At 44.5% G+C, this 24546-nt stretch overlaps 1 protein-coding gene across 2 annotated transcripts; it reads right to left on the bottom strand.

Moving 5' to 3' along the window:
* Positions 1-1255: 1255 nt before the first annotated feature.
* Positions 1256-23585, bottom strand: kcnn2 (potassium calcium-activated channel subfamily N member 2; the record flags this gene model as incomplete). 2 transcript variants are annotated; one of them, XM_079734675.1, is made up of 8 exons in its annotated part: positions 1256-1531; positions 5346-5415; positions 11170-11297; positions 12159-12269; positions 12691-12832; positions 13483-13901; positions 21914-22009; positions 22959-23585. In XM_079734675.1, the coding sequence occupies 8 exons, from the start codon at positions 23340-23342 to the stop codon at positions 1256-1258; spliced, it is 1626 nt and encodes a 541-aa protein (XP_079590801.1). The 2 variants fall into 2 exon arrangements, with proteins under 2 accessions (XP_079590801.1, XP_079590800.1); XM_079734674.1 differs by having other exon boundaries at positions 21914-22006; positions 22959-23342.
* Positions 23586-24546: the final 961 nt, after the last annotated feature.

Below are 24546 nucleotides of genomic sequence, written 5' to 3'. Positions count from 1 at the left end.
ATATGCTGAAACTGTCCATTTGTACCCCTCATTATCTCGTGGTTTTGCTGTTCTTGCAAGAGGTGTGCTTCTCCCGTTGAAAATATAAAAATATGTTTTTTTCTTAAAAGGTAGATGTGGTTTTGGTAACATACTTCTCAGCATATTGTTGCCCGGCTGAGGGGGTGACAGTTAGCATAGATGGCACAGGACAGGGGCTAAGACATTCACATTACATTGAGTTGGTTTGCATTTCAGTTGACCCCGGCAAGGAACTGCTTCCTCGTGGGAAACAACAACCCCTTTCAACCAATCAGCCATTAGCTGGAGAAACAAGATAATAAACCCATGCCCAAACATCTCTAATGTTTGTCTTTTCATCAGCAACGCATCCTAATAATAATACGTCAGTCAGCATTGAAGTGCATTGATTAAAAAGTAAGTGCAAGTACAGATTCTGATGCATTAATTCTGACTAGAGGATTAAATTGTTTAGCAATGTCTCCCCAAAAATAGTCATTCTAGTGGGGCACTCTTGACATGGAAGACCGCTATAGTAGGGGTTAGTGTTGTATTCTAACCTAAAAGATATATGCATTTTCCCCCCATCCTCATTACAAGCTTCATAAGGTTTCTCTGAGTGGCAGAGTGGAGGATGGTCTTCTGCCTTCTTGTGGTCACGTTAGTCCAGCGTTTTATTTTCCTCAAGAGAAGTGTTACTGTGAAGCTCTCTGGCTAACAGGCTGCCCGGTTTCTCAGTTTACTTTGAGGAACACTGCATCTGATTCAAGCCAGAAAAAAGCACAAAAAAGAGTCTGTGGAAAGCACTATTTTAGTGCAATATTTTCACACGTGGTAACCTCGCTACCTAGAACTGGCTATACCTCTGCATAGAGATGGAGTTGTGTCGTCTTCCCATCGGTTCCTTTTTTTAAATAAAGGTTGATATTTGACTGAGGACAGTGCCATTATTCGCGGTCAAGTCACCAGTGGATAACAACTCTGCTTTTGAGGTAATAAAAAATAAATAACAGCATGAAGTTATCCATTGTGAGAACGTATCGTATGTGCATCACAATCCGATCTCTGGATTCTGTCATCAGAATTTTTGGGATAAAACTTACTGAAACCATAAGGCTTTACGATAAATGCAACTCGGCCATATGATGGCAAACGTCTCCAGCAGTGGAGGAGACCCCCACCCCTCCTCCTCCTGCTCCTCCTCCGACACCTCCTGCGGCTGCTCCTCCTCCTCCTCTTCCTCTTCCCGGGACCCTTAGCTGCTCTCAGAGGAGGTGGGCGGGGCCGTGGAGGACGAGCGCCTCCGCGACACCGACTGCGAGCGGTCGGGGCTGTGTTTGTCGTAGGGTTGCAGCTGCACCTCCAGGAAGTCTCTGTGCTGCTGGCTTATCACCTGACTGATGAGCCCCGGCAGAGCCTGCAGGTTGCCTAGCAACGTCTCCAGCTTGGCCTCCAGCAGTGCTATCCTCTTCTCCATGTCCTCCCCGCGCTCGTTCAGGTCCGATATCATGTCGTACATGACGTTCTGGGTCTGGGAGATAACAAGATAGAGGAGAAAGGGAGGGAGAGAGAGAGAGAGAAAGAGAGAGAGAGAGTACACAGTGTTATCTCTTCCCAGTTGGGGGTTCAGATATGGATTGGTGAGGGTCATTGTGTGGGGCTGAAGGATTTCTTTGCATATTTAGCCACCATCACATTCTTTGTATCTTTAGCCACATTTCCCATCCTTAGAATACATGAAAAGCTGAATTTCTAAAATAGTTGTGTAGTTTGACCGTGGCCTGCTTTGCCTCTGCATTCATCATTTTGTAAATGCATTTCTGGCACGTATTTGTTGTGGAATTTAAGCTAAATGTGCAAAAGGGGGAAATATTGCTTTCTGTCTATTTCCAGTCATGTCAGACTATTCAAAAGTCAAAACAAGTATGCTAACTACTAAACATTTAAGGGATGACCTTAAAATGTCAGTGGAAACACCAGGCTTGAAATTCAACCAATGATATCCTAAGCCCTACGCACGCAAGCAAACAGACACGCACGCAAACACACAACGGAGTGTTTTTTCCACTGATACACAATCGAATGGATCAGGAATTATCAAATCCATTATCCATGTTAATACCAGACCAACAAATATAATACAGAACAAGAACAGGGCTTACATATCCTAACAATATAATAACAATAAAAAAAAACACATTGCCCATTGTGGACAACACATGGCGACACCTAAATAAACATAAATATACTGTAAGGCTGTAGGCTATTCGTAACTTTATTTTGCCATGTATTGCATCAGAAACACTCGGGGAGTTTCAAACACAACAATGTTGTGCATGGAACTGTCCGAGCTCCCCCCCTATAATGACAAACAATTTACGATTGATTGAACTAAACAATGAACACCATTACAACCAATAAACTCTTATACTTCAGAAAGGGACGCAGTCATTGCGATGTGATGTCCAGAGACCCTCTTATAGGCTTACTCCAATGTAGAAAGGATTCAAGTCATTGTGCTTCTTCGGGATTAACCAATACATTTGAGAAGTCTAAAATGCTTTATTTTTTTACAGATCTGAAACTCTTATTTAAGCCATTTTCTCTCACTGAGCCACAGATTATCCTTCTGGTGTTACACAAAGAAGACTTTTGCTAATATTTGATTGGTGCATATTCGAATTTTGTTTCAATATAGTGACCTCATTCCTTGTTCACATTTTCAACTCTCAATATCTCATACAGTTAGAAATAGTGTTAAATTGAGAAGTTGAATAGGATTTCAGAAATAGGACAAAGGATGGGGGAGATACACGGTTAGCAGTCATCACTTGCCTTGTTCCTTCTCGTGTCTGGAGGGACGGATGGTCTAAAATACTGGGGTCATTGATGGTTTATACATAACCACTAAATAGGGCTTTTTAGTGTGCTGATCAGTAGATGCTTATACATATTAAGCATTTAATATGTATAAGCATTAATATGGAGTTCCCTGGTGATGGAGGTAGAACTTTTTTTATTAATGTAATGGAATACGAATATTTAGTCATTTAATTATATGATATATTTTTTTATTTGGGAATATTTTTTAATTGCCAATGTTTAATTAGACATTCATATAAAGATTCAAATCAAACGTTAAGTGGTGATGTTACTTGACTGTCATAACATTGGTCAAGTTTAATTCAACGTTTTTATTGAAATGCTTATGCTTCTAGTTAACTAGGTCTTATTATGCTTCTAGCTATCTAGGTCTCATTATGCTTCTAGTTAACTAGGTCATATTATGCTTCTAGCTAACTAGGTCATATTATGCTTCTAGCTATCTAGGTCTCATTAGGCTTCTAGTTAACTAGGTCTCATTATGCTTCTAGTTAACTAGGTCTCGTTATGTTTCTAGTTAACTAGGTCTCATTATGTTTCTAGTTAACTAGGTCTCATTATGCTTCTAGTTAACTAGGTCTCATGGTGCTTCCATCTAGCTAGGTCTCATTTTGGTTCTTGCTATTTAGGTCTCATTTTACTTCTAGACATCTAAGTCCAATTCCCCAAAAATTATTTAAGATATTTTAAAGCGAAAAAGGGATGCAGTGAACCGAGACGAAAATTGTTCAGCCTATTTTCGTTTTAAGCATGGGTTGTCATTGCCCCTGTCGTGGGACTGTGTGCAGGCTGTTAGGTTTAATATGTGTAACGTTAGACCGACTGGCTTCCTGTGAGTAATTAACGTTTTAGAAATGCCGCCGGCCTGTCCGGTACTCATCAATTCGCATTGAACTCAATTACTAAACGAATTAATAAATATGGATCAAAATTACTGATCACACTGGCCAACGCACAGTGTCATTCTTTTTTTCATAGCTTGTTCCACCTTCTGTTCTGGTGTCATGTTGTCGAGAGCGACGTGGAGTGAGAGGAGCGCGTTTAAAACTAATGAGCGGACATAAAACCCCCGCAGGCGGGAGGATGAGTGCAGTAAAGCAAGGGGCTGACGTGTGCAACGAGTAGGGGACAGAGTTGCTGGTGCAGGCACATATGTACGATTGATATTGATCCACAGCTATCCGTATCGCAAAGCCATAACCACTAGATCTACCAAATCCCTTTTAACGAGACAACAATTTGAGGCGAAAAAAAAACGTTGCACAAGCCCATCCAGTTGCTCTCCACGATGGATACAGTAAACTCACACGAGAGAAATAATCCCCAGCAACGCTATTATCTTTAAGTGTGGTGAGAATAGCAATAAAACAGAACTCATAATGTATTCTAAAAATAGACGATGTGCGAGGCCTGATAATAGCGGGATACATTTTAATTTGAGGGGTTTCTAAATGGTACTGCAGTGGCTATGCAGCTGCCAAGAATATTTCAGTCTTCATGTTAGCTCTATCCATCCTCTGGGGAGCCCAGAGACACGAGGAAGAAGGCTTACAGTGCCCTCTCCTGGTCAGAGACCCTCATGAAAACGATGAAAGTGGGCTAGGTGGGTTGAATGGTGGTCACAGGCTGAATGAATCTTATCGCACCAGTCCCTCTGGAATTGCTGCGTTCAAGCACTTGGGTGACTGTCCAGTGTTAGCCAGTATCTTTCATAACACGTTGGCAACTGGATCAGTGGGGACATTTGAATGTCAAAGCACTTCTGCCCCTTCTCTCCCCTCTCTCTTCCCCCTTTATCTTCCCTATAGTCCCTCTTCGCTCTCTGCCCCCCCCCCCCTCCCAATTCTTTCTCCCGCTCTACTGGCTGAATCATCGGATCTCGGTGTGTCTCCCTCTCCAGGTTACTGTTTCTGCTGTGTCAGGCTGGCTCTTCGCCCGGCCCAGTTCCCTTTCTCTCTCTTTCTCCCGTAAGGTGTGTCAACTTCTGTTTAGTGCATCTGGAGACAAACCTAATGTGATGCATTAGCTGTGGCACTCGGTTGTAACACACTGAAGTAGTTATTCTCATTTAATCTCTCTTTCTCTCTCTCTCTCCCTCTCTCTTCGGGAAAATACCTGGAAAGTGAGGATGGGATTTGGCTTTTGTCCAACCAACATGGGGGTTATTTCAGACATGTCGCATCCCAGAATCTCTTTGAAGGAAAGCACATGGAACTCATACATCACCGTTATACCTCATTGCTTTTCGTACAGTCGTGAACGGAAAAGCCTGTCTGTTTATTTGACACCTGTAGACTTTGATTGTATCACGGGACACAGTTAAGAGAGTGGATTTGCATGCATTTCAAAATCTGTCCCACCTAGCAACCAGCGTTTTTTTCTATTTTGCAGCAGTAGCAGCAGCACATACTGTGGTTGTGTGGACCTCATAAACCAAGCAGTAAACTGTGAGTCTAGCTTACCTTGGCCAGGTCCACTAGTGAGTTTGCTTGGTCATTCAGCTTGCGTTGCTCCATTTTAACACTTCTCAATCTGAACACAAGATTCATTCAGAACCCAAATGAAAACAAAAAAAGGGGGCTATTTAGAATTGACCAAACCATTTGGTGTGCACATACAGGCCATACACACACGGAGGAATCTCCCAGGACATGCACATGGGGGTGTGTAGAGAAATGCAAGGGATTGCAAGGTTCTGGTTGGTTCAGCTTCATGCAAGTGGAGCGGTCACGGAGAGGAGTAAAGTAAGATCAAACCCAATTCAATGTCCTCTGGAAGTTATGGCAGAGAGATGATGCTGTCTAATGTATTACGAGCAAACAATATATAAATATATTGTTTATATAAATACAAAAAATATAGGAAGTAATGACAAAGTAATGGGGAATATGCACTTAATATTGGCAAGCATTTCCAAATTTGAATGGGTGAATTATGGAGTATTTCAAAGCCACCTACATCAAGCATAGGTTTGTTTAGCAGCTAATTGTACAATGTTTCTAGTTGTTATAGCACTTGAATGCAAAAATAAACAAAATAATAATCTAATAATCAAAATCAAGATATTTCTAGGTTAGCTATGAGGTGCATTAATGTCAGTCGGTGGAAGTTAAATTCATATCGTTATCTAGTCTAATCAGGCTTTCATCCAAATGTTTCAAACTGAAGGCGGGGGGGGGCAATTCATTTAAATAATGGAGTTTTATGTATTAGTATGGGTAAAAGAAACACACCTAATTCAAACCAAACACCCTTAATCAAACCAAACACCCTTAATCAAACCAAAGCACTTGAAGTAACACCAGAAGATGGTTGTGATTCGGACACACGCATTGAGAGGAAACAGAAGAAGAAGGACCTCCTTAAAGACGCGCGGCTAACAGCTCGTCATGCAGTGCAGGGTCTTTTCCGCGCGGCTCATACAGGCAGACGTTGAGCGTAGATGATAGCTAAGAAACCAACGGAGGGTGTCCCATATGAAGATGACAAAATGTGTCCCGTCTCGTCCCTACGGCTCACGAGGGAACCCGACGCTACGCCAATGCACACACTCCAAATAAATAAATAAGTCGAGTGGAGAATACATTTAGCGTAAGTAGCACTTCCATTACCAGGATCATATATCAGATTAAAGACACCAAATGAAGGGCCCGTCTGCGATGGTGTGGGAGGTATTTCATGTTCAATGGCAGGCGTGGTTGATATCGGGCCTGTTAAGGAGGTCTACATTTCACGGCTGGATGACCAATAGTGGAGGGACTGGTCGGGGTCAGCGTGTCCTCTCCGTTACGTCCACATGTCCTTTTGTGTCTGTGACTCACCCGCCTGCTTTGCATTCTCCCTGAGAGCTCTAACTCCTCCCTCATCAGGTTAAAACGTGCCTATGGTCAATGGCTGCTTATTCTTCACTCGGGGCAATCTCAAATAGTGCTCTAAAACGTCTGCTTTCTCTCTCTGTCTATCCATCATTATCATAACCTTTGTGTAACTATTTAGTGGGCAGAGAAGTGTGTATTTTGCAGGCTTTTCCACGCTCAACTCCTCCTCTGATGGTTCTGTTGCGATGGCTAAGTGCCCTCGTCGTTCTCCTGCAGTGTTACAGCAGCGTATCTCTCTCTGTCCCACCGGTGTGTTCCCCACATCCACTAAAGCCCCGGGCTAAACTGACCAGCACACACACACACACACACACACACACACACACACACACACACACAATCACTCAATCATCCCCGTTCCTCTCTTCTCTCCCTGCCGTTCTTTCGTCTCATCGGGTAGGATCAGGATCGAGGGGGGGAGACACAGGCTCGTAGGATCAGTAACTAAGCCGGGGCATCGGCTCTCTCCTGCCAAGACTGATCTGAATGTCCTCCAACATATTGTTAGGACATCTGCCTGCATGCTTTGGTGTGTCACCCCCAACACCACCGACGCATGCAGATACTCTGCGCTGCTACCACCACTCCCGTCTAAGCTAGCTCCTGTAACACCTGCCACTGGGTTTCGAGCAGACCCAATTATCAACAGTGAGCGAGTGGGCGCCCTCAGGCTACGGAGTCGTCCAAGAGAGAAATGGAGGGGAGATGTGTCTGCAGATGTAGTCGTAACAGGCGTTAGAAACTGGTTCCACAAGCCGAAAGATGACCCCTGAGCCCCAGATTTATAGCACGCGGGCACTAAGTGCTAGGTGGCACAACCCCAGGAGAGGTGACGCATCACCAAGGTCATGTCATAGTGTGTTGGGGGCCTCTCCTGGTGAGCTCTAGACGTCATCCTTCGGTACGTGAAAGCAGAGTTGGTTGGAGTTTAATCAGTGGCTTTCCTGATTAAAGATTCAGATAGTTCATCACATTCATGCAACAATGGAAAGAAAAACACCCTCCTTCACAGATAATTGAAATTCATGTGATTTGTTATCGTTAGTGCAGTAATCGTAATGGATGCTTGTGTTTAAAAATGACCTGGTGTGTATTTAGTGATAATACTCAGTGTTTGGACGGCCTGTCTCTTAATAGTGTTGGGATTGTCTTTGTCTTAAATTGTCTTAAAATAATGTGTTTCAGTGAATGAAGATCGTTTGGAGTGCCGCTTTGCATAGCTGTGTGACTTCACTACAAAACATAACAAGTATTGTGTGTGATATTCCTGTTCCAAAGAATGGCCCTAAACTACTTTGCTTCACTTGATGAAAACCAAAAGAAACTAGCGATATTAAACCATATGGTTTAACGGCCAGAAGCGGTCGTTTGGTATGAATTTCACTTATCGAACGTGAGGGAGTGTCGTTTTTAAGTCTCATTATTGGGGTTGTAAGACAAGCTGTCCTCGGCATGCACACTCCGTGTTGCTACAGGCGAGGCGACCACTTACTTCCGAGCTCTATTGCATTGTGTCGACACAAACAGGAAACAAAAAAGGAAACATGAAGTAGACAAATGAATTATCAACAACATCAGCTCAACATGATAGATATATATATATATATTCACAGAAAACCATCCCCTCAATGTCTAGCTGCTGTAACCTGTAACTTCCCCCTCAGTCGTGACTAGACAGGGACTTTTACTGGGAAAACCTAGCGATGCCAAAAGCACTCACAGTGCCATTTTTATATGCCAGAGGCAAATAAAGCTGCTGTGACTGTCTGTTCACAGGTTGAGACTGTGTGGGAGGACACAGTCGGTCGGTGGTGAGGCGTTCAAGGTTACAATGCAGGGATCCTGGTAGTTGTAGTCCTATAAGTTAAAGAGGAGGTCCTGGTAGTTGTAGTCCTTTGGGTTAATAGAGGAGGTCCTGCTAAATAAAGGAGCGAGTGTAGATAGGGTTCGGGGACGAGGTTACATGGAGGGGGTCTTGGTAGAAGCATGGATGAGGTTTTATAGATCTAGTAATTTTCACGTTGGGCTGACTCCGTGTCGGGACAAACATGATGAATGTTATGGTTTTTGGCCTCCCCGCACATCTGGTGTCAGGATTTATGAGCGCAAGGTAGTGCTAACACCTTTGTTTGAGACCGGTGTCGGCCAGGTCCCGCTCCCAGGTTTTAATCAAAGCTATCGTGTCAAAACACTACTGTGTTTCATGGGGTTGTGTGGTTATCAGTGTGTCTGTGTGTGTGTGTAGGAAAGGAGGCTAAAGCCTCTGCCGACTGTAATCAGAGCTATAAATACAGTACGATATACTCCCTCAGGCGCCAGGTGAAATGCAACTGCTCCAACGGGTTGGCCGAACATCGTCTCAGTCAAACAGTAAAGAAACGTCCATCATGAGGATGAGATGGCTGAGCGGCTGTCCTGGGGTAGAAGGACCTTGTTCTTGTTCAAAGACAGCATTAACTGTATTTTTGTTTTAGTATCTCATCTAAACACCTCTTAGTGGATTTAACTTGTTTTCACTTGTTAGGCTGTCTGGGGGTGGGGGCTGGAAGGGAGTTACTGTGGCACACTAGCACAAAGCTAGTGTAGTGTGAGAATAGTGTAGCACAAGGCTAGTGTTGCACTTGGTTAGTGTAGCACAAGGCTTGTCTAGCATGAGGCTAGGGTAGCCGACTGGTGTAGCGTGAGGCTGGTGTAGCATGAGGCTAGTGTAGCACGAGGCTATTGTAGCACACGACTAGTATAGCATGAAGCTTGTGTAGCATGAGGCTAGTGTAGCATGAGGCTAGTGTAGCATGAGGCTAGTGTAGCATGAGGCTAGTGTAGCATGAGGCTAGTGTAGCACATGACTAGTGTAGCATGAAGCTTGTGTAGCATGAGGCTAGTGTAGCATGAGGCTAGTGTAGCATGAAGCTTGTGTAGCATGAAGCTCATGTAGCATGAGGCTGGTGAGCAGCAGGTTTGTGGATGCAGGTTACAGCAGCAGACATCAGCCCATTACTAAGTGTGGTTTATCCTCCTCATGTCTTTTAAACAAACAAGAAGATTCATGAGCAAAACAAAGTTGCACACAGAGCAGACCACATAGCACACCTATTTACATATAAAAATACAGAAAATAGAACTAGACAAATCGGCAAAACTTTACAATAATAGCACATTCATTATTAATGAACATTAGTTAATGTAGTAATAATCAATCATTAATAATTAATTAATTAAATGAATGATGAATCAATATTATATAAAGTTAGCATACGGGCTAGGGTTAGGTTTGGTGAAGGTACGCAACAACATGACCTTAGTTAACATGAACGTGAATAACATTGGTTAATTATTACTAGACCATGAGTTAACTGTCAATTAACTATTACTTCATGATCATTACTGCATTAACTAATGGTAATTGATGGTTAAGTAATGTACCCTTATTGTAGAATTTTACCGATAAAACGAAACTAACAGTAAACAATTTCACTGGAATTTAGATTTATAACAAAACAAAAAAAAATTGGAAATACATTATTTAGAACTCATAACTCAGCTCTGTTGTTTTCAGTGACAGTTTTTAATATATGGCATCTGACGGAGCAGCACTCTGTGTGTGTGTGTGGCGTCGGCGCAGGAAAAACAAGAAGCAGGTCAAACTAAAAAATCAATAATGTCCTGGAGTTAGAGCACACTTGAAGGATCCCAGGGGACCCACTAAGAGACTAGCTGACAGGTGAACCTGGGACCAGCAGAGAGAGAGAGAGAGAGAGAGAGAGAGAGAGAGAGAGAGAGAGAGAGAGAGAGAGAGAGAGAGAGAGAGAGAGAGAGAGAGAGAGAGAGAGAGAGAGAGAGAGAGAGAGTTATGTGTGTGACCTCCACTTTGCTGTGAAACACACAGCGTTCCAAGAGAGGGGTTGGGACAGAGGAGTAGGAGGATAAAAAAAGACTGAAATAAATACGTAAATAAACACAAAATCAAATTCTTAAAAAAGGAAGGAAGAGATAAAAAGCAAAAAGACTGATTACGGCCAAAAGACAAGAAAAAAAGTTATCTAATAATTGAAAGAAAACTTCAGAGGAGTAAATAAAAAGGATTAAAGAAAAACGATGGTATCTAAACCATAAAGGCGTCCCTTTATGATTATGACTATACCACCTTTTGCTAAATTGCAAAAATATTTGACTAAATATTTCTTTCCTTCTCAGTTGAACTTGGTATTCAGGTCAGGTGAAACCTATGGACACCAGTACCACATGGTTCCACGTCATGGAGGCATACTTCTGCTACAGGTGTCAAACAATTCAGATCTCAGGTCTGTGAACCAGGGGGCGTCAGTGAACACGCTGACAGGACAGGAGGGGTTTCAGGGCTTCCCATCAGTGGGCTCACGGTGCTCAGGGCTAAGAACGGGGCACCTACTGGTGAATGGCTTGCAGGAACTTCCTCTGGTGCTTGCGGACCCGGGCGTGGTCCATCTTCCGCACCAGCTTGGTGTTCTTGTAGATCAGCCACGTCTCCCTGAGAACATTCGCCGCCGTGTTTTTCACCTGTGGAGGAAAACAACAAGAGGCCGTTTCAATTTGAAGGGATGGGCTAGCGGGGTCTAAATGTATCACCTCACACCTTCATATCTTAAATGCATCTAAAGTATATACCTATACATAAAAACACTACCGTTCACCCAGATAATTTCATGTTTTCCATGAAAACTCACACTTTTATTCAACAGCTTTCAGCTGTGCTAACATTATTGCTCAAGGGTTTTCTAATAATCAATAAGCCTTTTAACACGATATGCTAAACAAGCATTAGAACACAGGAGTGATGATTGCTGGAAATGGACGTTTCCAGGTAAAATAGTAATTTACTACATTATCAATGTCTAGACATTAGACTAAGTGGCCCCAACATTTAGAACAGTAGTGGGTATACATAATATTTTATTATAAATATATATAATAAATATACATACTCAGAGTCGGCTAACAAACTCAGACTTCACTACCTAGCTTATGTTATTCTGGTCACAAGTGCTAATTACATTATTTCATTCACCTGTGTTGGTTCATAAATCTGGTTCACATTTGCAACTTAGTGGATTTGGTTACCCCTGTGTTAGTTACTCCGTTCGATTTAACTGTGTTCCTGGCATTCTGTTTCCCAATTTCTGTCCCTTGTGATCTGTTCTCTGTGGTTAAAACATCGTTCTGGTGTTCAGGTCTCCCTTCTTGCTTTTTATCCCCGTGATTGGATTCACCCAACTGTTTCGATATCACATTATATATAAAGTTACAAATAAATTACATTTTGTTAGGTTTTGTATACCTACAGATATAGAACTATGGTCTATAACAACAGGCGTCTTCTACAAAAGGTTTTTTATCAGTAACCTAAACAGAGGCACTTACTCTTTTTGTTAGCTGTGTGTCCATCATGAAGTTGTGGACGTGCTTCTCAGCTTTGGTTAACTCCAGCTTCTTGGCCACCACGGCCACCACCAAGGCAGTGCAGCCGGCCCCCTGCAGAACAAGCACTGTCAACTCTCCATCCATTTACTTAGAACCGCAGTTTTCCTGAGCTAACAGATTCCTGTCAGAGTGCCGGTTATGAATGGCTTTACCTCAGTGTATTTAGACAATTAAAAATTCAGCATCAGGCCCATTTCTCAAATGTTGGCAGAAACTAAAACGAAACTAAACTTGCACGCACGCATGCATGCACAAAAACGCGCACACACACACACACACACACACACACACACACACACAAACTCACACACACACACACACACACACACACACACACTTACACACACACACACACACACACACACAGACACTGTGAGTACTCTGAGAAACACGATACTGGACATATATATTTGAGAGGTACACTCATGTGATGTATAGAGAAGAATAGTAACATGTCATCACCACTCCTCACCATGATGCCTGTGAGGAGGCACACTCCCTTGCCACAGTACGTGTTGGGGACCATGTCCCCATATCCGATGGTGAGGAATGTGATGGAGATCAACCACATGGCTCCTAGAAAGTTGCTGGTTATGTCCATGTTGTCGTGGTATCTGTACAACAAACCAAGGAAACATCACCTTTACTGCACAGGATACACATCTTCAACCACAATCCTATACACAACATAATACATCAAACAGACACCTGGTAGCCTTTCCAATCGCTTTCATAAATTATAAAACAGCCAAGGGAATAACTCAGCATAGCCCAGCCAGGCATGGACTAACAGCATCTGACACCTCTAAGCTAAGCACCACTATACTACATATATATATATATATATATATATATATATATATGTATTTTTATTTTTATATTTTTGAATTCTTCTTACAATCAGAAATTTTGATGGAGCGCTATAATGTGTAGACCAGTACACAATAGATCAGAATCATAATCTAATCATGTCTAAATGTATACATATGCTTTATCCTTTATCTATTCTTTGGTGCTACACTGAGGCTATATTCGCTAGTGAGACGTAAGGCGTAAATAAGACATCACAAGATTTACAGTGAACAACTACTACTGCCACTAGCAATTTGCTAGCTAGCAGCAACACATCGTGAGAAAGAAGGTAAGACCCATTGCCAATATATCACAAGCTTTACTGTTTTACTAGTGAGCTAGGTAGCAGCAATGTAGCATGAGACGGGGGACGGGGGACGGGGGGGGGGGGTGAGGGGGGGAGGGGTCTAACCTCTCGCAGGCCCTGACGGTCCAGGCGGCGATGATCCACAGTGAGATGGTGAAGACAAGCAGCACGGTGCCGGGGCAGATGGTCATGAGCGTCTTCATGACGAAGCGCGTGTTGAAGTTGATCTTGTTGAGCGCACCGATGCTGCGCGACGAGGCGTCCGTGAACAGCTTGCTGTGCAGCAGCATGACGCGGGCGATCAGGTACAGCCGCAGGAACATAGGGATGGAGAGGATGATGTCCACATCGGCGTCCGTCTTGGAGGCCATGTAGGTGAAGGCCAGCCGCGCCGTCCAGGTGAAGGTGTAGTTCCCCGGGATGGGGTGGATGGCGCACACCAGGATCTCCAGGCAGATGAAGAAGATGCGCTCGTACGTCATGGCGATGCGCCAGTCGTCCGCCGCATTGTCCACCATGAACAGCTGCGGGAGGAGAGAGCACAATACCATCACCATTAATGTTATATTACTGTATTTTTATTATTATGACTATGTTTCAAATCTTTATTATAGTACATTGTTCTTTGCTGGATTGTGTTCTTCTTTGGAAAAAAATGTTGACAAAAAAAGTCTAGAAAGAAGCGAAAAGCGTCACGTGTCATTAGCGCTCTGGGAACATATGGCTGTTGGTGGGACATTAGTGGAATGAGGAGCCGGGCTGCAGGGTACGGCTAGCTGAACAGCAGCCGTGAGGCCCAAGTCTCAGCCTCCAAAGCATTACTCTGATTAGAACATCTGCCGCATGTAGCACCCACTAGCTAGCCTCTCTGTCCTGCCAGGCCTCTAGCAGACGCTAGCTAGCCTCTCTGTTCTGCCAGGCCTCTAGCAGACGCTAGCTAGCCTCTCTGTCCTGCCAGGCCTCTAGCAGACGCTAGCTAGCCTCTTTGTCCTGCCAGGCCTCTAGCAGACGCTAGCTAGCCTCTCTGTCCTGCCAGGCCTCTAGCAGACACTAGCTAGCCGCTCTGTCCTGCCAGACCTCTAGCAGACGCTAGCTAGCCTCTTTCTACTGCCAGACCTCTAGCGGATGCTAGCTAGCCTCTTCGTCCTGCCAGGCCTCTAGCAGACGCTAGCTAGCCTCTTTGTCCTGCCAGGCCTCTAGCGGACGCTAACTAGCCTCTCTGTCCTGCCAGGCCTCTAGCAGACGCTAGCTAGCCTCTTTGTCCTGCCAGACCTCTAGCAGACGCTAGCTAGCCTCTCTGTCCTGCCAGGCCTCTAGCAGATACTAGTATGGCCTCTTTCTAGTGCCAGGCCTCTAGCACCCTCTAGCATGGCCTCTTCCTAGCACCTTTCCTCGAGTATAGACTAGCCAGGCCTCTACCTACTGTGCAACCTCTAGCACACGCTAGCTACCCTCTTCTTACCACCAGGCCTTTAGCACAGGTGAGCGCGGCCTCTTTCTACCTGGTATCTTTCTCGTCTTAAAAAAACAACGGAAGCCTGTTCACTGCGGATCTCCACGTCAGACACCCACCCCCCACACACAGAAACATAAACACAAACAGACACGCACACACCAACACTGATAACATCTGCCCCCCTCCCCCCCCTTAATAATTTATTTACCCCTTCCACACTTTTATCACTTCCCATCCAATCTCCAGTTTCATAGAGGCGTCTGGAGAGATTCATTGGCCAGCATGTCACTGACCCCCCCTCCCCCCATCTAATTAGAGAGACCAGCATAACTGCTCATGGCCCCTAGCTCCATCAGAAGAAGAAGACGAAGAGATTCCTCATCTCCATTTCCACCTCCTCCATCCCACGCAGATTAAATCTAGCTTTATTAGCCTACGCTGCATTTACAGCATCATTCCTCTCTGTGCGTCTCCCCCCCCCCCTCTCTCGCTCAGCTTGTAAACAGGACGTCACACTACCCGGCATAAAAAAGGAAAATGTTGCTGTCAGCAAAAAAACGAAACAAAAGGAATTCAAGGAAGCTTTCGGGGTTGGAGACGCTGGGTGGTGGAGCTCGGAGGTGTGTGTTCGTGTGTTCGTGTGTGTGTGTGTGTGTGTGTGTGACTGTGTAGGGGGATGAATTACAGTAACCAACGGCAGGAGACTGCTGACCCCTGGTTGACTCCTTTTACTACCTTTAGCAAATAGTTTTAACCGCCTACACATTTTAAACACGTCTTTTTCACATTTATTTTATCGGCCAAACACGTCATTTGCATTGCTGTTATGCAATTATTTTCTGCAACTTTTTTTGCATGTCATGCGTGGAGGTTCCTTATTGGGAACGGACTCATATACAATTGTTTTATATTTGAATGTGATTTAGAGAGAAAAAGCTGAAATACATCACAGCTGGGTATGTTGCTGAATCATCCCGTGCATAATAAATACAAAATAAACAGTTGGTGAGTAACCAAGTCATGCACCAGAGATTATTATCTTTGCATATCTCAAGTCAATGTAGTTTGTTCTGTGTAATGCAAGTGAAAAATAAATCTATTCCTTTTAAAGGTTAACAGAACCAATCATGTTGCATAGATACAAGAAGATTATAAATGTGATGAATTAACAATAATGAATCGTAGAGAATAAGAAACATCTCTTATGAAGAGGGAGGCCTTGGCCTACTTTGGCCCCTATGGAAATTACTAGAAGTATCGACAATCACAAGTTGGTTAGTAGCCTACATTTATCTTTACAATTCTCCACTATTCAAAACACAACAGAACAAAATATTGCTGCAATTAAATAAAGATATACTGTATACATGTTCTGACAACGCAGCCAATAGGTCATTGAGGTTGGCCTTATCACAAGAAATGGGTAAAATGGCCCCTGATACAGGGTCAAAAAGAAGAAGGGAGCTAGTTTTAAATAAGTAACATCCAGCCCCTTGAAGACATCTGTCAGGAGGTGTGTGTAACTCTAACCAGGGTCTGTTAAGCTGTCCAGAGGATTGTAATGGAGACCTGGAAACACAGGCTGTTCCTACTCTGTTTCTTTACTCACTGACAAGTGTCTGCTAGCAACGTAAAATGTAACATTTAATGCTAGTGTGTCAAGCACGGCGCGTTTAACATTAAAGTGACAACAATATCCCTGTCCCAATCATTTACAAGGTTTGGTGACTGATAATAACGTAATTAAACATTTAAAACTCGGGTTACCCAAGGATAGCCTAGGCCTACTTGGTGGCAAGAAGCAATTATGTTAATGTGCCTGAAATACAACACTGTACAGACCTTTACCTCAGACCATCAAGTGGTCCATGTTAGTGGTGGAGACATGTTATGACTGATGACTCGTTGTGCAATCAAACACTTACAGGTCCTTTACATTGGCCATTAACGTTAAGTTAAATAAAATAGATAAATTAAATGAATCACTAGGCCCGGTTGGATGGGACGCTGGATTCATGCTTTCATGGATGAATAATGGATATAGGCTACATACGTATATACACACTGATAGGTCCTATACATACTTAAGTACATCCAAATACACGTGCTGAAAACGGACTCCTGAAATAGATCTAGCCTCCGAAAAACCCCGCTTGTCACGCACCATGAATTATTTTTAACCTGAAGGTTAAAGTGCGAGCAGGTACCAATCAGACAGCAAGGCTACGTCAGGCTAGTTCGGTCAGCTACCCTGCGCTCCTAAGCAGGGTTTTGTCCTGACGCCACGAAAAGAGAAACCTCCGCAGTTTAATCACCGGAGAAGCATCCCGTGCGCTCATTGTAAGGGAAGGCCGCGTCGATGCGGCAAAGACTGGGCCCGCGTCACCATGAGCCGCGCGGTCCCCGGGGCCGTTCCATTACCCACGATCCCTTGTGGGACGTCCCGCGCGCCGTGGCCCACAGGGTGCACCTCACCTACACCCGGGGCTGTTTGCGGGGTTTCAGCGCGGCTCAATATAACTAATGGAGTCCAGTTCAATATTTAATCTGTGTAATGTGGAGATGGGAACATATATCTTGAAATCGCTCAATCTCATTAGTGAATTAGGTTGAGAGGTTCGGGCCAATTAGACATGCCATGGTTTATGTATGATATCAAAGCGAGCCACTAAGAGGCCCCTTGGCTGAGTAAATCTAAAGTTGTTGAAAATTTGTGTCCGTCCAATGTTATTAACTTTCTTTTCATTATTTTGCATTTATTGGTACCCTCCCAACTCCCTACTCCCAAAAATTAAATACCCTCCAAACTTTTCTTATTTGTGATCGTTAGACCGGTTTAATAATTCATGCAACCCCCATCCGCCTCTTTGAAATCAAACACACTGAATCAGATTTGAGGCCGCAATCAATGGGGACCGATCGATCGGAGAGATCCCCCTACACGACCCGCGGCCCCTGCTAGACCGCGCGAGCGTCTTACATCCCTGAACGCCTGTTTTGTTCAGTGAAAACAAAGAGGTCAGCGCACCGCACTGGGTCACCCGACACCAGGCCGGCTGCTCCGGTAGACCGCGTCCGGGTCAGATTTGAGAAACCCACAGTATCTCTCCTGCAGTTACACCCAGTATCTCTAACACTTACACCCGACCCCATGGCTGAGGGGGAGGCAGGGAGGGGCGGGGGCTGACTACATGCCACACACACAGCCACACATACAGTCTGGGGAGGAGTGACAGTTTCTGTATGGCATGGCGTTGTGCAACTCATTTGAAGCTTGCTTTGTCTTAGGCTAACATAAATTCTATAATTAAATAAGGGGAATGTGTGTATGTCTGTGTCTGTGTGTGTGCGCACATCAATGCATAAAAAAACCTTTAAACGTAGCATCGACTTTCTGTTGCTAAGTCCAAGCGCTGATGGGAATGAAAGAGAGACGAACGATGACTTTCATGGGCATGGCTTCAGAGAGCTCAGCACTACTGTCTAATACAGCAAAGAGGTACAGCGGGCAAGGCCTCCTAGCTAACGGCCTCCAGTGACGGTTCTTTGGTGTGCAACGAGCAGAAACCCAAACTCGCTACTGAGTGGACAAAAAAATATGAAAAAACTGGGCTCACTTTTCTGTTTGAAATTGTGGCTGAACTTCAAACGCACCGGCTGCCAGGGCCGTATCATTTCATTTATGAACAGCTTCTGTGTTTTTTACTTGGCAAGGCTGGAACAAAGACTGACTCTGATTCTATCAAGCACCACCTGTGTCGTACAGCTCCGGCCTTACTACAAAGACAATTAAACACTCTCAACCTTCCTCCAACTTACACCAACAACATGTCAACCGAGGACCTTAAAGGACACACACACACACACACACACACACACACACACACACACACACACACACACACACACACCAGACACACACACCAGTAACATAAGCAGATAGCAACATATATGCACGGGTCCAAACTTGAGATGTTAAGCCATATCAGCCATCGTGAAAGGAGGATTGGACGTAATTGTCCCTAACAGGTAGCTGCGACACAGTCTCGTTCACGACCTGAAGAATCCAACCTGAGTCATGGCAGCGTGGACTTTTGTCAATGCCATCTTAATGCATAAAACATGTTCTTCAAATGACAGCTTGTGTCCCCGCATTTAACCTTGTCCCGAGCGGCAGCGGCTCACTTTGAGGTGTGCCTTGCAGGGACAACAGAATCCGGCGGAACTTAACCCCCCCCCCCCCCCCCCCCCACCCACCCACCCACCCACACCCTGCATTTACGTCAAAACACTTCCAAATGAGGTGCGGTCTTCAAGATGCAATCTCTGCCTGCATGTGGGGACTCGTAAATCTTGTTCAGGGTCTGGATGTCACATATCTCATCAGCGGGAGTCACCCTATCTACATCGGACATGCACATGAGATTGCACATGCATGATATGTGCTTGCATGCTGATGGATGTGACTGCTGAAGCGCTGTGTGGCATTTCATTATATTTTAAGAGGCTGTGTTTTGCCCGGTCTGTCACGTCACTGTGAGCAGCAGCAGTAGACCTACTCTGGGTTGGCCAACAGCACATTAGCGTTTAGAACAATGCAGTGGGAAGGAAACACTTTAGAGGGACGTACAAAAAGAGAGCAAGGCAGAGAGACAGACATAGAGACAGACCGAGAGACAGACAAGTTAGATAGATAGACAGACATACTGTACATGCTAGATAGAAACATAGATACATAGATATACAGACCAACAAATAGGTAGATAGGTAGGTAGATAGATAGATAGATAGATAGATAGATAGATAGATAGATGGATGGATGGATGGATGGATGGATGGATGGATGGATGGATGGATGGATGGATGGATGGATGGATGGATGGATGGATGGATGGATGGATAGATAGATAGATAGATAGATAGATAGATAGATAGATAGATAGATAGATAGATAGATAGATAGATAGATAGATAGATAGATAGATAGAAATATTGATAAATAGATAGATAGTTAGTTAGACCGACAGACAGACAATGGATTGATATGCTAGCCTCTGGGCCACCTGGGGTGCCCTCTGTTGGAGTAAAGTAATTATCAGACAAGCAAGAAGAACGTAATGAGCAAGTTAGAAATAAGGATGGTTTGTATGGAGGAAGTTAATTGTAAACCTGACTGATTAAGAGATTCTCCAAAGTTTCGATTCTGCATTCAATGTTTTGTAATTAACATGGAGGACAATGAGGAATCTTTTCACATCAGAGAGAGGAAAACCATGTTTTTATGTGGGTCCCCCTGTTCCTTCACAGTATTTCTAAAATAGGGCATGATTGCATTCCACTGGCTAATGAGTCTGTGAGTGCAGATGTCTCAATATAAAAATCCGGCGGTGTTGGTATATCTTCTTAGAAAAACTGTTTGATAAGGGAGAGGTTCAGTTGGGCTGGACCTGAGAGGTAAGTATGGGGAACTTAGAACGAGTCGTGTTGTGATATCAGAGCTACTTGTGCTTTGCTAAGACATTTGATCCATCTGTATGCTTCTTGCATGCTTTATTAAACACCTCACACAATATGAATTGATCAGAAAGATCACTTAAGAGAGTGATGGTGTTGATTTCCTTTTTGTTTCTTATGTGTTCTTGATCTGATGGGCCTGTTCTGAGCGGTTAGCAAGTAGTAGTCAAAAACATTTTTAATGAAAAGAAAATGATTTAAATGATAGAACATAAAGCAATTGTGTAGTTTGGTTATGTGAATATGATTCAGAGATTGAATGACTGCACAACATTCTATGGATTAGAATTCAGTTTGCATTTCTTTATGAGCCTAATAATAGTTTCTGTTTGAAAGAAACCCGGCTCAGGGCTCCTTGGTGCCGGGTTTACATGTCTAGCTAATCTAATATTAGACTGAGGAATACGTTGACCCAATCTTCCATCACGTTTATGTGTATGTGTGTGTATAAAATCCCAGCAGCATAGAAGCTTTACCTAAATGCACACATCGAATAACACAGGGACACACAAAACATGCTTTTGTGTGTTGATGTATTGTCAGCTACACTACTCCTAGCATCAAACGAAAATACTGAATGAAAGCACATTGTGTCACAATGTGGTTTGGTAGCCATGCAATGTGAGAAAAATAAATGAGGAAGGAATTTTTTTTTTATTTTCATCCAATTAGAATACAATCACACCGAATGCTTCTTACAAAACTGCTTCTGAAGAAATAATCTGTGTATACAATTATGCAAATAGTTTTCATGCAATACTTTCATCCCAAACAAAGAAGGCTTTTGCAGCACACAATCTGAAGCACGGTGGACACATCCTTCTGTGTTGTCCCCATTTCGCTCTGGTAGGTTTTAACATAAAGCCAAAAGGGCTGTTGTAAATACTGCTGCAGCAGGTAAAGGCTTCTTGAAGCTGTTTGTCGAGCATGTGATCAAACGAAAGGTGTCTGGGGTGAAGCCGTCTCGTAACACTTTGCACAGATTAAATATAAAAAACTTTCTATGTTGCAGTATTCTGAGATTCTGAGATACTACCTTAAGTTGTTAAGGTGTGGGAGGTGTAACGCACGCTGAGTGTTATCAACATACACCTCACTCGTAATGTGTGGCGCCATTAAGCAGCTTGTGGCCCAGAGCCATAGGAGACCACAGTCCTGCAACAATGCTCTGACGCAAGGTCGTAACATTTAGTTTAGTCCAAAGTGTCGCTCAAGAGACCAGGTGACTTGTCTGAATATATTTTCTTAAAGGCGAGGAATTATTAATGCAACAGCCGACCACTGTTACTATCCTGTAAAATGTCATAGCTGGTGCGACTTAGTAAAGCCAAACTGAACAGAGATGAGTGATGACCATGTGAAGAGCACAGCCGTAGCCATAAAAGATATACCATAAAAAAAAAAGAAACCGTCTGCCTGGTTTATCGACTGCCACGCGTAGTTCATATGAAGGACCTCATCGCTCCTCAACAACGTAACTCCCCATTGGCTGTCAGAAGAGGATGGAAGCACCTCTACTTAACGCAGCGTGTAGATGGGTGGAGACGAGGAGGCCGTGGTTCTTACCTGGATCTCTCTGGCGTGGTAGATGATGATCAGCCCCAGCAGGATGATGGTAGAAAGGCTTATCAGGCATTTCAGAGCCAACGAGTACAGGGACTCCTGCAAGAGAGACACAACATGAGAGCCATGTACACCACAATGTATTGATCTAAAATCACATTACTTAGTTATCTATAACCTGACCCATGTGGTATAGCAGGTCATTCTCTGTGTTGGATAAGGATTTCTAGGTGTGGATCTGTGATGTTTACGTACTAGTATGTATGAACTATATTCTATGGAACTTCATGGTACATAAAACATGAAGTGCTGAAGTGAGCCTATTGGGTCGTAAGTGTATGTATGTGTGTTCATGTTGAGCGTGCAAGTGTGTGTGTGTGTGTGTGTGTGTGTGTGTGTGTGCATGTGTCTGCATATACGTGCTTGTGCGTGCATGTGTGTGTGAGCCTGTATATGTGTGTGTGCTTATGCATGTGCATGTGTGTGTGCCTGTGCTCATGTATGCGTCTGCATATGTGAGTATGTGTGTGTGTTTGTGTGGGTGTGTGTGTGTTTATCCGTTTATGCATGTGCATATGTTTGTGTATGTGTGTGTTTGTGTTGTGCGTATGCGCATGTGTGTACGTGTGGGACAGTGTGCTACTGATGTAAAATGTGTGCGTGTGTGTATCTGTGTACATGTGCGTATATGCACATAAGTATATATGTGTGTGTGTGTGTGTGTGTGTGTGTGTGTGTGTGTGTGTGTGTGTGTGTGTGTGTGTGTGTGTGTGTGCGTGTGGGACAGTGTGCTACTGATGTACAATGTTCTTCTGATCTTCCCTCATCTACCACAACACTGTCTCTTCACAGGCCGTATCTCTATCCCAAACAACTACATCTGAAATACTGTACACAATTGCATATCATGCTACCTATTATTTTGCCAATGCATATTCAACTAAAAACAATGACACCATCTCATTGAAATAATTCTCGTACTAAGTATCGAATAAGTCAAATGTCAGCCCATCCAGGTGGTCCTGGCCAGGGGCACAAAGTCACTTACCTTCCCGTAGGCTCCCCATGAGAGCTCCGTCTCTATAACCATAACAACTATCCCAAACATCCCGAAGATCAGCGCGTAGTCGCTGAGTCTCTTTCGTTTCTCGAACAGGGCCCTCCGGTGCCCGAGCTTCTCCCCTATGTTCTGGTTCTTCTTTTTCCCCGATTTGCCGCCACTGTGTCCGCCGCCACCCCCGTCCCCCGATGAGTACGGCATCAGGGTGGTGGAGTTGTTGTCAGGCTTAGACGCTAGAGTGTCCGACGCATCCGCCGTGGAAATGGGCTGCAGAGGCTGGGACTCGGAATCGAACTCGTGTAGGTTTCTGCGGGACGAGCTCAAGTTGCTCAGCGGACGCATCACGCCGCCGTTGTATCTGCAGCTGCTCATTGCGTTACAGGAGTTACTCTCTTCGTGGCTGCTGCCCAGGCTGCCCCGCTGCTGCTGCTGAGGAGGGGGAGGAGGAGGAGGAGGAGGAGGAGGTGGAGGAGGCGGTGGAGGAGGATGGTGTCTGGATGAACTACCATGGCTGGAAGCAGGAGTAAGCTCGCAGACGCTGTGGGACTGACCGCCTCGCCGGGAAGACGTGACCGAGGGCGTCCTCAAAGTTGCCGCCCCGGTGGTCGGCGATGTCCCGCGGACGACGTCGCCTCTCCTCGCATCATATACTGCACAGTGGCTGCAGATGCAGCCCCGCTCGTGCTGCTTAGTGGAGCGATCCCCGCGCCTGCAGTAGAGCTGCTGCTGCTGCTGCTGCTGGACGTGGTGGTGCTGCTGGTGGTGGTGGTTCTGCTGCTGCTGCTGCTGCTGCTGCTGGAGGTGGTGCTGGGGCTGGTGGTGGTGGTGGTGCTGCTGCTGGTGGTGTTGGTGGTGGTGCTGCTGGTAGGTACACTGGTGGTGGTGGTGGTTGAACTGCTGCTGCTGCTGCTGCTGCTGCTGCCGCTGCTGTTGCGGCTCGTGATAGAAATCGTTGTGCAGATGTAATGGGGTTTCCATGTCAGTGCTGCTGCTCTGAACAGCAGCGGTCGGGCACCGGAGAGCCCCCGACACGGGGCGTCGTGGCTACGGGAGGACCGACGCGGTGCATGAATGGATCCATTTCGGCTCCGGTGGAAGAGTGACGCCTCCGATTAAAGAGAGGCACCAAAACAACTGGTCCTGACGTCATGAACAGGTTGCAACCCTATGGGTCCGGGAACCAGAGCAGGTATTTAAATGGAGGGGCAGAGACAAACTCCCTCAAGACGAGAGACACATTACTTTGTTTTCTCTCATTAATAAAAAAATAATAATACATTTGACGCGATTAAATTATTAGAAGGCCGATACAAAAAAAAATGAAGTGAATATGACCTACTGTACTTACTTCGGTCTGATGTGGTCAACAAACTTCATACATTAGGCCTGCATAGTGGGAACTACTGCATGCCTGTTTTTATTGGTTTTCATTATGTGCTTTTAGGTCATTCATCAGTGGAGACTATTCAGGCCCAGTCCTGCTTTTTCTTTCCAATCTTTCCTTAATTAACAGCCGACCTATTAACTGAACTGCACGTATAACTCGTACGATTCGAAGATAAAATGCAGCTTTTTT

This window comes from Pollachius pollachius (assembly GCF_949987615.1).
Source record: "Pollachius pollachius genome assembly, chromosome: 4".
Taxonomy (NCBI): domain Eukaryota; kingdom Metazoa; phylum Chordata; class Actinopteri; order Gadiformes; family Gadidae; genus Pollachius; species Pollachius pollachius.
This window is presented reverse-complemented; position numbering and strand designations above follow the sequence as displayed.